The sequence below is a fragment of the Mesoplodon mirus genome (assembly GCF_964341445.2).
Source record: "Mesoplodon mirus genome assembly, chromosome: 6".
NCBI classification, from domain to species: domain Eukaryota; kingdom Metazoa; phylum Chordata; class Mammalia; order Artiodactyla; family Ziphiidae; genus Mesoplodon; species Mesoplodon mirus.
Genome location: NC_138982.1, coordinates 953,971 through 969,976, shown reverse-complemented (window position 1 = coordinate 969,976; position 16,006 = coordinate 953,971). Strand labels below are relative to the sequence as shown.

Sequence of the window (16,006 nt, the reverse complement as noted above, 5' to 3'; positions counted from 1 at the left end):
TACAGGAAAAGAGCTGTAAAAAATACAAACACATGGAGGCTAAACAATACACTACTTAATAATGAAGTGATCACGGAAGAAATCAAAGAGGAAATTAAAAAATACCTAGAAACAAATGACAATGGAGACACGACGACCCAAAACCTATGGGATGCAGCAAAAGCAGTTCTAAGAGGGAAGTTTATAGCAATACAATCCCACCTTAAGAAACAGGAAACATCTCGAATAAACAACCTAACCTGGCACCTAAAGCAATTAGAGAAAGAAGAACAAAAACATCCCAAAGTTAGCAGAAGGAAAGAAATCATAAAAATCAGATCAGAAATAAATGAAAAAGAAATGAAGGAAACGATAGCAAAGATCAATAAAACTAAAAGCTGGTTCTTTGAGAAGATAAACAAAATTGATAAACCATTAGCCAGACTCATCAAGAAAAAAAGGGAGAAGACTCAAATCAATAGAATTAGAAATGAAAAAGGAGAAGTAACAACTGACACTGCAGAAATACAAAAGATCATGAGAGATTACTATAAGCAACTCTATGCCAATAAAATGGACAACCTGGAAGAAATGGACAAATTCTTAGAAATGCACAACCTGCTGAGACTGAACCAGGAAGAAATAGAAAATATGAACAGACCAATCACAAGCACTGAAATTGAAACTGTGATAAAAAATCTTCCAACAAACAAAAGCCCAGGACCAGATGGCTTCACAGGCGAATTCTATCAAGCATTTAGAGAGGAGCTAACACCTATCCTTCTGAAACTCTTCCAAAATATAGCAGAGGGAGGAACACTCCCAAACTCATTCTACGAGACCATCATCACCTTGATACCAAAACCAGACAAGGACGTCACAAAGAAAGAAAACTACAGGCCAATATCACTGATGAACATAGATGCAAAAATCCTCAACAAAATACTAGCAAACAGAATCCAACAGCACATTAAAAGGATCATACACCATGATCAAGTGGGGTTTATTCCAGGAATGCAAGGATTCTTCAATATACGCAAATCAGTCAACGTGATACACCATATTAACAAATTGAAGGAGAAAAACCATATGATCATCTCAATCGATGCAGAGAAAGCTTTCGACAAAATTCAACACCCATTTATGATAAAAACCCTGCAGAAAGTAGGCATAGAGGGAACTTTCCTCAACATAATAAAGGCCATATATGACAAACCCACAGCCAGCATCGTCCTCAATGGTGAAAAACTGAAACCATTTCCACTAAGATCAGGAACAAGACAAGGTTGCCCACTCTCACCACTCTTATTCAACCTAGTTTTGGAAGTTTTAGCCACAGCAATCAGAGAAGAAAAGGAAATAAAAGGAATCCAAATCGGAAAAGAAGAAGTAAAGCTGTCACTGTTTGCAGATGACATGATACTATACATAGAGAATCCTAAAGATGCTACCAGAAAACTACTAGAGCTAATCAATGAATTTGGTAAAGTTGCAGGATACAAAATTAATGCACAGAAATCTCTGGCATTCCTATATACTAATGATGAAAAATCTGAAAGTGAAATCAAGGAAACACTCCTATTTACCACTGCAACAAAAAGAATAAAATATCTAGGAATAAACCTACCTAAGGAGACAAAAGACCTGTATGCAGAAAATTATAAGACACTGATGAAAGAAATTAAAGATGATACAAATAGATGGAGAGATGTACCATGTTCTTGGATTGGAAGAATCAACATTGTGAAAATGACTCTACTACCCAAAGCAATCTACAGATTCAATGCAATCCCTATCAAACTACCACTGGCATTTTTCACAGAACTAGAACAAAAAATTTCACAATTTGTATGGAAACACAAAAGACCCCGAATAGCCAAAGCAATCTTGAGAACGAAAAATGGAGCTGGAGGAATCAGGCTCCCTGACTTCAGACTATACTACAAAGCTACAGTAATCAAGACAGTATGGTACTGGCACAAAAACAGAAAGATAGGGCCTCCCTGGTGGCGCAGTGGTTGAGAGTCCACCTGCCGATGCAGGGGATATGGGTTCGTGCCCCGGTCTGGGAGGATCCCATATGCCGCGGAGCGGCTGGGCCCGTGAGCCATGGCCGCTGGGCCTGCGCGTCCGGAGCCTGTGCTCCACAACGGGGGAGGCCACAACAGTGAAAGGCCTGCATACCGCAAAAAAAAAAAAAAAAAAAAAAAAAAAAACAACAGAAAGATAGATCAATGGAACAGGATAGAAAGCCCAGAGATAAACCCACGGACATATGGTCACCTTATCTTTGATAAAGGAGGCAGGAATGTACAGTGGAGAAAGGACAGTCTCTTCAATAAATGGTGCTGGGAAAACTGGATAGGGACATGTAAAAGTATGAGATTAGATCACTCCCTAACACCATACACAAAAATAAGCTCAAAATGGATTAAAGACCTAAATGTAAGGCCAGACACTATCAAACTCTTAGAGGAAAACATAGGCAGAACACTCTATGACATAAATCACAGCAAGATCCTTTTTGACCCACCTCCTAGAGAAATGGAAATAAAGACAAAAATAAACAAATGGGACCTAATGAAACTTCAAAGCTTTTGCACAGCAAAGGAAACCATAAACAAGACCAAAAGACAACCCTCAGAATGGGAGAAAATATTTGCAAATGAAGCAACTGACACAGGATTAATCTCCAAAATTTATAAGCAGCTCATGCAGCTCAATAACAAAAAAACAAACAACCCAATCCAAAAATGGGCAGAAGACCTAAATAGACATTTCTCCACAGAAGATATACAGACTGCCAACAAACACATGAAAGGATGCTCAACATCTTTACTCATTAGAGAAATGCAAATAAAAACTACAATGAGATATCATCTCACACCAGTCAGAATGGCCATCATCAAAAAATCTAGAAACAATAAATGCTGGAGAGGGTGTGGAAAAAAGGGAACACTCTTGCACTGTTGGTGGGAATGTGAATTGGCACAGCCACTATGGAGAACGGTATGGAGGTTCCTTAAAAAACTACAAATAGAACTACCATATGACCCAGCAATCCCACTACTGGGCATATACCCTGAGAAAACCACAATTCAAAAAGAGTCATGTACCAAAATGTTCATAGCAGCCCTATTTACAATAGCCCGGAGATGGAAACAACCTAAGTGTCCATCATCGGATGAATGGATAAAGAAGATGTGGCACATATATACAATGGAATATTACTCAGCCATAAAAAGAAATGAAATTGAGCTATTTGTAATGAGGTGGATAGACCTAGAGTCTGTCATACAGAGTGAAGTAAGTCAGAAAGAGAAAGACAAATACTGTATGCTAACACATATATATGGAATTTAAGAAAAAAAATGTCATGAAGAACATAGGGGTAAGACAGGAATAAAGACACAGACCTACTAGAGAATGGACTTGAGGATATGGGGAGGGGGAAGGGTAAGCTGTGACAAAGTGAAAGAGTGGCATGGACATATATACACTACCAAACGTAAGGTAGATAGCTAGTGGGAAGCAGCCGCATAGCACAGGGAGATCAGCTCGGTGCTTTGTGACCGCCTGGAGGGGTGGGATAGGGAGGGTGGGTGGGAGACGCAAAAGGGAGGGGATATGGAAACATATGTATATGTATAACTGATTAAATTTGTTATAAAGCATAAAAAAAAAATGAAGTCACTGCACAATTTTCCTTTCAATGAAGCTTATTTCTCAACCCTATTTTTCTTTCAAAATGCTTTATTTATGCTTCTAGAACTATTATATGTTCATTGTAGAAAATAGAGAAAGGTATAATGAAAGAAGCCAAAAAAAAAAGCACCCACAGTGTCAGTACTCAGACACCAGCACCATTAAGGCCTGAGCGTAGTCCCTTCACGTCAACGTCTAAGAAAATATGAAAAATACTTGTATCTCTACTTCAGTTAATCAAGTTGGGATCAAACTATACATGATGTTTTGTAACCTGCCTTCTTTCACCTGATGACCGTTTCCCGAAATCCTTAAATATTTTTTAAGGACGTGATTTTTAATGGCTGCCAAGGTTTCTCATCATCTGGATGAACCACCGTGTCCTTAACCAGTGCCCTGACATTTAGGCTGTGTCGGAGTCTCCATTATTATTAATTACATAGCAGTGACTGTTTCACGCTGACAGCATCTTGCTCCCGTCACAAACACTGGGTGCAGGTTCGGCCCAGAGAGGTTGGAGGCCTGCCCCAAGCCACACAGCAAGTAAATGGTGGGTCCCGGCCATCTGGCCCAACTGCGTCTCCTAGTGCCAGGACAGAGGAGGCACAGGCGTGACCTAGACAGTTGGCTTCCAGTGTGTCGGTCTGGGTAGAGAAGAGCCGGTGGGTTTCGCAATGAGATGCTGCTGTGGGTGGCTGTGATGCCCCTGGGGAAAGCCAGCTGCTCTCTGCCCACCCCCGCGGCAAGCCGCCCTGCCCCCGCTCCACCTCCTGGGCAGTGGTGATCCCCCGCCAGGCGCTCGAGTTCCAGGGCTGAGGAGAAAAGCTTTGGGAGCCTCGAGTGGAGGCTGGGAGGGAAGGAGGCAGGCGGGGCCCAGCAGGCTTGTTCCTGCTCCTCCAGGCCCCCCCCAACCCGAGCGGGGCAGGAGATACGCGTGCCGGTGGCCCTGCTGCTGGGGAAGCCGCCTCACCTGCTCTCTCCTCTCCTTTCCAAAGCACCTTTCTCTTCCTCCCCAAAGAGTATCACTCCCTAAACACCTATCCCCATCCTTGTTTAGCTCAAACTCACTCCCTCTGAGAGGGGCAAGAGGGTCCACTGTTGAGCTGGGGGTGGGGCGGCAGAGCAGAGCCCACCTAAGGCTCGGCGTGGGTGACCCCTTTTGCTGGCTGTGTCCCCGCCTGGTGACTCAGCTTTTGCCCCTGTGCCTGAGACCTTTTGGGTTTGACCGTTCTGTGCTTTTCTCTAACAGGCAACCATTGGGATCGACTTCTTGTCAAAAACCATGTACTTGGAGGATCGCACGGTGAGTGCCTGACTTGAGACCCGGGAGGACGGGCAGGGCTCCTTGGGACCTATCCCCTGGGGCCCGTGCTGGGCACCGCTGAGAGCCTGTGCCTGGCCAGTGTCCCAGAGCCGGGCCCTCCCTCAGCCCCCACTCCCACCACAAGGACCTCACTGCCCCCTGAGCCTCCTTCCTCCCTGTGACAGGTGCGACTGCAGCTCTGGGACACAGCTGGCCAGGAGAGGTTCCGCAGCCTGATCCCCAGCTACATCCGGGACTCCACGGTGGCCGTGGTGGTGTACGACATCACAAGTGAGTGTGGGGCCTGGGTGCTGGGCGGGGGGCAGCTCGCAGGGGCTCCGGGGCCAGGTGCGGCCCCAGCCAGGCTGCAGAGAGAGAGAGAGAGAGAGAGAGTGAGAGAGAGAGAGAGAGTGTGTGTGTGTGTGTGTGTGTGTGTGTGAAGATGGGAGAAGACGCTGGTCCCTAGGCCAACCTTGACCTGGCAGCCGTGGTCTTGTCAGCAGCATCCCAGTTCCTTACCGGGTTCCCTGGGAGGGGAGGCCCGGCGGGTCCAAGAGGGCCTTGGGTGGCCTGCACTTCTCACACACTGTGGCTCTTCTGGCCAAATCAGCTGTTCTCAAGAGCGATGCACAGCCCTGAGAGGGGCTCGTGGGGCTGGGGTGAGAGGTGGGGCCTGGTGCAGAGCCCCACTGCCCAGGCAGGTGTCAGGGCACACACCTGGCAAGTGCTTGGGCTGCAGTCATGGGTGTCGTGGGAGGATGCCCAGCCGGCTGCCTCTGGCTCTGACCGCAGGCTCCCTGCACACCTGAGAGCAGGTGGGAGCTGGGCCCTGAGGAGGCCTGGGCTCCTGCAGCCTGATGCTGAGCAGAAGGAAGGTCCGGCTTCGAGAAGCCCAGGTTTCCAGGAAAGGGAGCCTCCGCTCCCCTTGGGCCTGCGGGCCGCTGAGTGGTGAGCGTCGCCCTGTGACTGCTCTTCTGTGCGGCCTGTCACAGCTTCTGACTGAGGAGGGGGCTGCCCTGAAACGCCTCTCCTGGCTTTTATCTGCTCCTGGGGCCGCCTTCCCCCCTCCCCTTACTTTCAGGGCCTGAGGGTGCTCTTCAGAAACCCCTCTGAGCTCCTGTCAGTGGGAGGCTGCTCTGCAGGGCCCTCCTGCCCTGGGAGCTGCTGCGGTCCCACACACACGCTGTCACACTGTTTCCAAGCTCAGCCAAGTCTACTGCACCCATTTCTCACTCTGCTGTGAGCCTCCAAAGTCAGGTCCAACTCTCAGGTGGGCCCTAGGACCACTAGTAGGAAGTCATGACCCAGCGGCCTTCCGGATGCCGTGACTGCTCTCCCCAGAGGGTGGCTGGCTCAGCATATGAGGGGCCTTCGGGCACCCTGGGCACAGCTCCACAGACACGTGTGGGCGTCCTCGGGAGGACCAGGCCCACTGGACTGTGCTCCCGCGCCGCCCAGGTGTCTGAGGGTGCACACCCCCCTCCCTCCTGCTCCTGGTCTCACTCCCTTCCCGCCCTCCCCCCTCTCCTGCCAGGGCTGCCGCTCACGCCCTGTTTTATCTGCACTTTCCGCCTCCAGATCTCAACTCCTTCCAACAGACCTCTAAGTGGATCGATGATGTCAGAACAGAGAGGGGCAGTGACGTCATCATCATGCTGGTGGGCAACAAGACGGACCTGGCCGACAAGAGGTAGGCACAGGGGGCTGCAGACCGGGCCCCCTCCATGCCTCTGCAGCTCCTCCTGGATGGAGAGTGCTGGGATTTGTGCGTGAGCAGCCCCTGTGAGCTGCCCCCTGCCCAGCATCCTGTCTGGCCTGTCCCCTTGCATCTGGGAAGGACCCCCTTGGGGCACCGGAGGCTTTGAAAGCACCTGGTAGACGCCTACCCACAGGTGTGTCATGTCTGAAGCCCCACCTTCCAGGCTGGCAGGGGCAGGGCAGGCCTCCACGCGTGGCCTGAGTGGAGCCATATGCACCTGGCTGGCCCAGCAGCGCATGGTCTGGGCCCGGCCTCAGGGCAGACACAGACACAGCAGCACTCGGGCTCCCACCGGCCCTGCCCCTGTGAAAGGCCTGGCTGATGTGGGTGTGGCTGTGAAGGGCCTGGGCCTCCGCTGTGTCTGGGTGGGACGCTCTCCGTGGAGAGGCTGCTCCGCACCGTCCTCCAGGCACAGGGCTGGCCCAGCGCCCTTCCCTGCGCTGGTCCACTCATCTCATGGCGCAGATGGAGCAATGAGTCATGGACTGAGGGCTTCCTGGGATGTACTCTGACCGTTCAGGGAATAATCTGAATTAGAGGCTGCTTTCTTTGAATCTTGTCCTTGAAGTGAAGAAAACGGAGTTCAAAGCCCAGCTCCTTTGCAGTAGGTGACCTTGGGGGCATTACTTTTAACCTCAGTGTTCTCATTTGGAAAACGGGGCTGATGGTACCACCCAGAGAGGCGGTCTGTGGCTGGCAGTGCTTTACGAATGTTGGCTCTGGCCGTGGTGACCCTGGGAAAAGGACAGCAGCCACCTGCCTCAGGGCCTGCTCCCAACCTGGACGGAGCTGCCAAGGAGTAGGGAGGGGCTGGTGTCCTGCTGCGCCCTGAGGGAGCCCTGGGGTCCAGCCCTGACCTCAGGGCTGACTGAGGGGCCCCCATCATCTGAGGCTGCTCCCTCCGCCCCCACCAGGGGCTACTTCCCTACTGAGCTGGTCCCCTCTCGCCTCCCCTCCAGGCAGATAACCATCGAGGAGGGGGAGCAGCGCGCCAAAGAACTGAGCGTCATGTTCATCGAAACCAGTGCGAAGACCGGCTACAACGTGAAGCAGGTGGGCTCCGCCGCCTTCGGCCAAGGGCTAGTGACTGGGGGGGGGCGTCCACCCGCCAGATGGGGAGCGAGGAGCCTTCAGAGCTCTACTGCTCGCCCTCAGGCTCTCGGGGCTATGAGATCAGCCAGCAACTTCGAGGAGGCCAGGAGAAGCAGCGTTCCCCTGCTTCTTACCTCACGTGGGGTGGACGTGCAGGAGAGCCTATGCAATCAGCATTTTGGGGTTCCTGCCTTGTGCTTGGCAAGCGCTCTGGGCTGTAGCGGTCCAGGCAGGCTTGGAGAAAAGAGCCCACCCACGGTGCGGTCGGAGCTCACGGTGGCGGGGAGGTCTGGGAGTCAGAAGCCTCAGAGGAGCCATAGAGGGGGTGGGGTTAGGGCTGAGCCTAGGAGCAGGGGGCTTCTCCTGGGCCCACAGACTCCCAAGGAGTCCACGGATGGAATTCAGCAGGTCAGTGGACTTAGGTGGGAAACAAGTGTCTCTGCGCTAACCTCTGACAGGTCTCCAGCGTTTCCTGCAGCTGTGAGGTAGGCAGCACAATTCCGTATGTTGGCAGCGCCTGTGGCTTTATCACGACAGAGGTCACAGCCGCTTTCTTATCACCTTATGGCGGTGTCGCAGGTCTCTTGAACTTTCTCCCACCTCAGTGTCTCAGGGGCTGTCAGACCCCCTGCCGGCTTCTGCTCTTTAACAGGTTCCCGAGGAAGCACAGGTGCTTCTAGTCACAAGTCACAAGTCTGTATCTTTAAAGATTTTAGAAGTTTGTTTTGATACTAAATGGTTTCGTTTACATAAAACTTATATGTAATTCATTGCACACACTTAAAAGGAGCGCATAGGCTTCGCCAGCCTGCCAAAGGAATCTTTGGTTCAGAAAAGGTGAGGAACCCCTGTCTGCAGGGAAACGGGGACTCGGAGAGGTGATGAAGAGCGGGGGTGGCCTGGGCCAGGGGACCGGCATGGGCACAGGTGCCGCTGGAGGGGTGTCGGGGCCTGGCTGGGGGTCACTTCTGCCCTGCCGGCCCCAGCAGTGTCCAGGGGCACTAGACAAGCTGCCAGTGCAGCAGCCGGCCTCACGCAGTGTGGCTTTACCCCGCCTGGGCCGTGCCTTGCCAGTGGGAGGTGGCGGAGGAGCAGGAAGGGCCGGAATGGGCGGCCCCGGGCTCCCAGGACTCAGTGCCGCACCCCCTCCCCCAGCTGGAGGGTCATCAACATGGCTCCCTTCCCTCCCACCCCTTCCCAGCCTCCTTTGGAGTAAGGCCAGGGTGGCCGTGGTGTCACCTGGAGGAGGGAGCTCCCTGTCCCTGGAGGCCTGCAGGAGACACTGGCTGCTGCTCTGCGCGGCCCTGGTGGAAAGGCTTGGGGGGCAGGGGAGCAGAGGGCAGCAGCCCCGAGGGCAGGCAGCCTCCGCCCCCATGGTCAGGGAGATGCCGGTGCCCCCCTTTCCAGATTGCTCTGGAAGCCAGGCGATGGTCTGAGCCGGAGTTGTATATGGTCAGTTCTAAGCCTGGGTGGTGGAGAGGCATCTCCATGCAATGCAGCCTCCTGGACTCTGAACGTGAGCATGTCTGCTCTCAGAAGCCCCCATGTGACCCCAAGAGCTTCCATCTAACTCCCACTTCTGCCAGCCACGCTCGGAGCCCCTCTGCAGCCCGCCCACAGGGTCCATACCATGCAGAGCCCACCAGCGGCTTCCCCGCCCGGACCCTTACCGCCTTTGGTCCTGTCACCCAGCCTGGGTGCTCCCATGTGGCTGGGCTCTGGGGTGAGACCTTGAATAAGACTCACCCTGTCTTCAGAGAGCTCAGGCAGTGGAGAAGTGTTAAGCCCAGAGCTCACCTGGTTCCTGCAGTTGGTGTTTGTAGAGAGATGGGAGAGAATTCGGGATCTTCTGGTGCCTTGTACTTGCTGTCACCCGCTAGGTTCCACACATGCGCGCGCACACACACACACACACACAACCACATGCACACAGTCCTCATGCACACCTTACAGACTTACACGCACAGAAACCCCACATGTGTACATGTACACACCATACACACTCATTCCCCGCCCTACAGATGACACACATCCACACCACACCACCCATACGCCTCTACACACAATACGCACATCGCACTCACCCACACCCAAGCAAACCCACAATGTCACATTCACACCCCTGTGTCCTTATTCCCTCCGAAAAAAATCTCTCTCTGCTGTGACTGTGTGGCCCTGACTCCCAGCTGCCCTGATGCCCGTGGACTCGCAGGGCTCCCTGAGGAGAGGGTCGTTGTCTCAAGGGCAGGTCGAAAGTCCCTTCCCCACACCCGGTCCCTACATGGGCAGAAGCTTGTCTCCCAGGACCTAGATCGTTTTCTGCACTGGGGTAGGTCCCTGCCATCACCATGACCCACACTCAGCCCCTCGTGACCCTGTGGCCAGCCTGCGTGGGTGAGAGGCCTGCCGGGGCCCAACGCCCTGAGAGGTGCCGGGGGCACAGGTGGGAGAAGTTAGGTGCAGCCCCTGCTGTCCAGGGTGCAGTCAGTGGGACAGACAGGGAGCAGGGCCCGAGGTCAGGGTGAGCAGGGTCGGGGGTGGAGACACCGGCAGCAGGAGGGCAGGGACGGCGGCTCACGCTGCGTCTCCCCCTCTCCCCAGCTCTTCCGACGCGTGGCCTCGGCGCTGCCTGGAATGGAGAACGTCCAGGAGAAAAGCAAAGAAGGCAGTATCCTTTTCCTTTGACAAGTGAGTGAAAGATGTGCTGCAGAAGCCATTTAGTCATTGATTTATCCGTGTGGTATGTTACAACAGTGGACAGACCCTTGCCAGGTCTCCAGGCCAGCCTTCCTGGCAGACAGCTGTTCGGTGGGGCCTGCTCTGTACAGGGATGAGGCTGAACTCCAAGGTCCTTAAGACCACATCCAGCTCGAACCACCGAAGCTTCCAAAACAGTGTGGGAATGCCAGAGGGATGTGTGTGGAGTGACCGTGCGGGGAGTGAGAAATGGTAAGTGCCCTGCTTTCCAGTGAACACAGACTTGTATTTCATGGGGACACGTAGAATCTCCATTTCTGTGCATTCAGACCTGTACGCGAGATGACTGCCGCACCAGGTGTCTCCTCTCCTGCCTGCCCTGCACAGCCCGGGCCTCCCCACTGCTCTGGGGGAAGGGTCTGCACACCACCCACACCGTCCACCCCAGAACTCAGGCCACACCCAAAAGCTGAAACGGAGGCTCAGAGAGGTGGTCTGATTTGCCCAGTGGGAAGGAAGGCAGTTGTTCATTGTCTATTTACTAGTTTATTTATAGTCTGCCATGTTGTAAAAAATGTGTGTTTATGTATATATATGCTACGTACACACAAAACAGGATAAAAATGTACATAAGAAAATTGGGGTTTAGGGAAAATCAGGAAAAGTCATGGACAAAGTCATACTCAGAATATGCCATGGCCAGGTGGCCAAAACGTGGTGAGGAGGGCAAGTGGTAAGTGGCCTTTAGGGGAAGCACGGCTCTTTATAGCACGTAGCTTCTGAAGAACCTCTCCCAGCATCCTCACCCAGGGACCACAAAACCTCCCTAGGACACAGGCAGCGGGTCCCAGAGCAGGGCTGCTCCAACCCCTACCCACGCCCAGCCCCACAGGAAGGGCGATTCTGTGCAGTGCTGTGACCAGGCCTGGCTTGACTGGGACTTCAGCCTGGTGAGGGCAGAGGGAGCGGCCTGGCTGTGCACTCTCCACCCGCTCCTCTGGCGGTTCCGATCGGTGCTTCTCCAGCCCACAGTCCCCACGGCGCCAGTGAAAGGGGCTGGAGAGGGGCTATGTTGACACCCTCCCCAGGGATGTGGGTTCTCACAGCAGCAGCCTCAGGGTCTAAGCGACCCGTTCTGACGGGAGCTTGAGGGGTCGGGGTTGCTGTGCCCACCTGGGCAAGGCCTGTGAAGCCCTGCACTTTGCGAGGTGGGTTCCGTGCCCGGCCGGCAGGCTCCACCTCCTGGGCACTTTGGGGTGGGGCTGATAGGTAACACGGCCGAGGCCGAGGCTGGTCACCGGGAAGCCTTCTAAGAAAGGGTCTGTCGGGCCTGTGTTTAGATGATGGTCCCACAGCCCAGGACAAGTTTTACTTCTGGTGGATACTGGTGAGGGCATGTGGACGGGTCGGGGAGGAGGTGGAAGGGTGGGAGCTGGTGACCCTGCCTCCTTCCCACCCAGAAAAGAAAGGAGCAAGTTCCTGGGTGTTTGCTGAGGGACAGAGGGGCTGCGCAGGGCCCCTTAGGGGGCACCGGGGCAGGAGCGGGGGCGGGAGCTCCTCCGAGAGCGTCGTCTTCCTTAGCCCCGCCCCCTGCAGTGATCGACATCAAGCTGGACAAACCCCAGGAGCCTCCGGCCAGCGAGGGTGGCTGCTCCTGCTAATGCAGCCTGACCGCAGGCTTCCTCTGACACTACTCGCTTGTTGTGTTGCTTCCTATTGGTTAGCTTCCTAAGGGGGGTGGGAGATGAGCTTATCCAGATGGGAGGATTTTTCTTTTCTCTCTGTCTCTAGGAGTCGGGGTGGGGGGGTCGGGGAGGGAGGCTGGGCATCAGGGATCACGTCACTCTTAACAGCTGTTACTTAAACAACTATTTTTTGGTTTGGTTGTAATATATTGTACTTTATTAAGATTGCCAAAAACTGTTAAAATTAAAAAAAAATTTAAACCATGTGTATACAACTTTTTGCCAGATAAAAATGTAGTCATTTTTATTTGAAAGATGTGCTTTTTCGTTTTTGTATATTTGTAAACTTACAGAGGACCTTCTCCACACACCTCCTCCTTCCTGTCCTCTTTGAGCGGTTCATCACCTCTGCTCTCCTCCCACCCCCAGACCAATACATTTAAACAGTTAACTGGGCCATTTAATTAGGTTCCAATCCCCGGGCTGTCTGGCCCAGACCAACCAGCATCCACCCAACAGGCCCTACCTGGTTAAATCAAACACTGATTGAATGAAACAGCCTCTCAAGAGGCAGCTCTGACTCTGTCCTTCTTCCATGGCCAGAGTGGGGCATCAGCCACGGCCCCGAGCTGAAATTAAGGCCTCGTGAACTGCAGGGGGCCCAGCCGCAGGCCCACTGGGATTATCTCTGCCTCTCTCCCCTCCCTGAAAAGCCTTGAGAGGGCACTCGCCACAGGCAACCGTCCGCTCTCTGTGGTCCGCCTGTGACTGGCAGGACAAGAGGTCATGGGAAGGAAGGAAGGACGGGGTGCTGTTGGCAACTGTGGGCTGGTTCATAGACCGGGGGCACCATGCGTAGTTCAGAAAATGTTTTAGCCAACCTGTCCAGAGGTCAGCACACACCGCTGGGTGGCAGGGAAGGGAAGGGCAAACGGAATCTCAGCGTGTGCCCCCTGAAGCCCTCCTCCTTGGATGCCAGGAAAGCTGGAGCCTGTATCACACAGTATTGGCCCGTCTGTGGTTGGGGAAGGCAGGGTCTGCAGACCGGCCACCTGGAAGATGCATGTTTGCCCATCCTTGGTTGCTAATACTGTTGATGCTGTTCTGCAAAAGCTGACTTCTTGACGTGTTTCTGCTACTCTGGCACAGTGCAGTGGAAATCTTTGTGCACAGACCTTTGCAGATACTGTAGCAGCTCTCTGCTTGCCTGAGGGTAGGGCTGAAGTGGGGTCCCCAGAAGGCTTCCCAGAGAGAGACGCCCTTGCCATGTTGGACTCATTTCTGAGAGGACTTAGACCTGAGGACCTATCTGTAAAATCTCTGAAGAGAACTCTCTCTTTCACTAAGTGATGTAGCCTGCTTGGCCAGCATTCCAAATAGACCCAGACTCACCACCCCTGAGCTGGCACAAAGCCAGGCAGTGGGCAGCCACTGTGGCCAAAATCGGTAAGCCCTGCCCTCCAAGCCGGCATTGACTCTTCCTCCAGGCCGCTATTGGGCTTGTCATAGATGAGCTAAGTGACCATCTGGGGTGTGGTAGGGGGTAAATTCCTCCATAAAGCAGGGCTATGACAAGTTATTGCAATGAATTCGGAACTTCTCAGAAACTAATCCAAACTGGCAGCCCGTAAGTGCAGCAGGACCTGGCAGGACTCACTGATAAGTTGTCCAGTGGGTCTGTCACACACTCAGCTAAGGGGACTGCGTGTCAGAGCTGATCTTTAGAGAGGAGTGTATCTTCGGGTGAAGAAAAGAGGAAGCAGGATTCCCACTGAGCTCCTCTTCCAGAAGGCATAGACCAATGTACGAACGTAATTCCAGTGTCAAGTGTTGAGTTTTTATATGTGTGTACATAATTATATATAGAGATAGACTTGTGTATACACCTTCCACACACACATTCTCACAGAGATTCATGTGCTCAATGTATATTCTTGTTCTTCCTCCTCTCAAGTTGGAACTTGCATTGTGATAACAGTTTTGGAAATTCAAAAAAGTACTGCAACGTGTTGAAATAAGAAATACTTAATATTGTCCCAAAACTTGTGATTGTCTTGCCATCAATAAAATACTGCATAGATGTGTTAACTACAGGCAGAACTAGCCCCTGGGAATATGTGCACTGTTTCTGTCTGTACTTGTATGCACAGGTGTGCATGCCCACGTGGGCCCGTAGCCCCACCATGGCACACCCCCAAGTGGTGCTTGTTGGAAGAGTGCTTACTTACCTCGTGAGAATCCATAGGAGTCCAGGTGATAGCACCCAGCTTGGCTGGCAGTGAGGACCATTGCTTGTGGCCCCTGGGACAGCCCCCTTTGCAGGGATCTCTTTGGGTCTCAGTGAATGAATGGATGGTGGGTTTTTATGTTCTTGGTACTAAGAGTACTTTTTCTTAAAACATTCTTGTACAAAAAGGTAGAAACTCAGTCCCCTTCTCATGTGCACACATATCGAAGGCACCACTTATTTTTCCATCACAGCCTAGAAGAATAGTAAGAGACGCAGTAGATACAATGTGGCTTGATGTGGCGTAGGTGAGCCCTCCTTTTCCAGTGCGTCCACAACATCCTCTCTCCTGAGCCCGGGCTCATTCTCCCATCTTGGTGGTGCCACACCGTTCCACGGGCACCCTCCTCGGGCCTCATCCCCACCCCTCACTCCTGGGTCTGTCAGGGCAGCCAGACCTCCAGCACAGAAGGGTGTTGGCTCGTTGGCTCCCGTTTTGGGCAGGTGCCATCACTGTCCTCTTGCTTGTAGCCAGGATCTTGTCTCAGAGTTAAGGTTCAATAATGAAATGATCAGGTTCCCTTGAAGAAAATATCATGAACTTCCTCAGCATACACAGTGAGAGTATCCTATCGTTGCCGAATCCAGGCAAAGGGGAGGAATCCTTTTAGGAAATGATCTCAGTTTAGCCAGTGGTTCAGTCTCTCTCCCCACAGAGCAGCCCTGGGCTGGGAGTAGAACTGGGTCATCTTCTGTAGCCCCCTTTTTTACTTTGAGGAATCTCAAAGAAAAGCTGTCGGTAAAGCTCCTGTTTTGTGGGCGTCTGAAAAATTGAGCGTACGGTGGGAAAAGCAGGAAGCGTATTTATGAATGTACACATGTGCCAGAGGGAAAGTGTGGCGCCGGCATCTTGAGCGCTAGAACTGCGGCTGTGTGGTCCAAGGTGAGCAAGTGCTGACTCCGTCAGAGGCCTCCCTGCCGTCACTGTCACCACTCTCTTCCTGTCAGCATCCTCAATCGGTCTGGAATGTCCCAGGTTCGAGGAGCAATGGTCAGATCCGTTCAAGTGTCTCAGGCAACAGAAACAAGGGTTGTATGGTGGTAGCTAAGGGTGCAGAACACATCTTGAGTGCAATGTCTCTGTCTTCCTGGTGGCCAGTCAGTGCTGGGAGCCCCTGCCCTCAAGTACCAGGTGTGACAGTAATGGCACCGCTGGCTTCGGTGTCCTGCAGGCAGAGCAGCCTCATTCCTTCACGTGGCGGAAGGCGGGTGAGGAGGTCAGGATGTGAGAACAGGTAGCTGAGGGCTGGGAGGTATGTCTGAGCCACACAAAGGGCAGCTGAGCTGAAGTGTCTGTGCATTAACCCGTGCGCACTAGTTTCCTAACTACCTCTCCCCCAAGAATGTGAGGCATTGTCCCCTGGCTACAGCTGATCGAGGCGGAGAGCTCAGAACCCTTGCTGTGGCAAGGCAGGAAAACCAAGACTGAGAAGGGTCACTTGCTCACGGTCACCCAGTAAGCCAGAAGCGGTCAGAACCAAGGTGTTTCCGCTCTTCAT

At 52.8% G+C, this 16,006-nt stretch overlaps 1 protein-coding gene across 1 annotated transcript in view; it reads left to right on the top strand.

The window, feature by feature from the left end:
- RAB6B (RAB6B, member RAS oncogene family) overlaps positions 1–12,295 on the top strand; it is a 62,356-nt gene extending 50,061 nt beyond the window's left edge. The window contains exons 3-8 of the mRNA XM_082625285.1: positions 4,934–4,987; positions 5,173–5,278; positions 6,566–6,677; positions 7,706–7,799; positions 10,440–10,506; positions 12,132–12,295. Of these exons, the coding sequence (XP_082481411.1) occupies positions 4,934–4,987; positions 5,173–5,278; positions 6,566–6,677; positions 7,706–7,799; positions 10,440–10,506; positions 12,132–12,196 (498 nt within the window). The 3' untranslated portion in view covers positions 12,197–12,295. The remainder of the gene's footprint in view (positions 1–4,933; positions 4,988–5,172; positions 5,279–6,565; positions 6,678–7,705; positions 7,800–10,439; positions 10,507–12,131) is intronic.
- Positions 12,296–16,006: the final 3,711 nt, after the last annotated feature.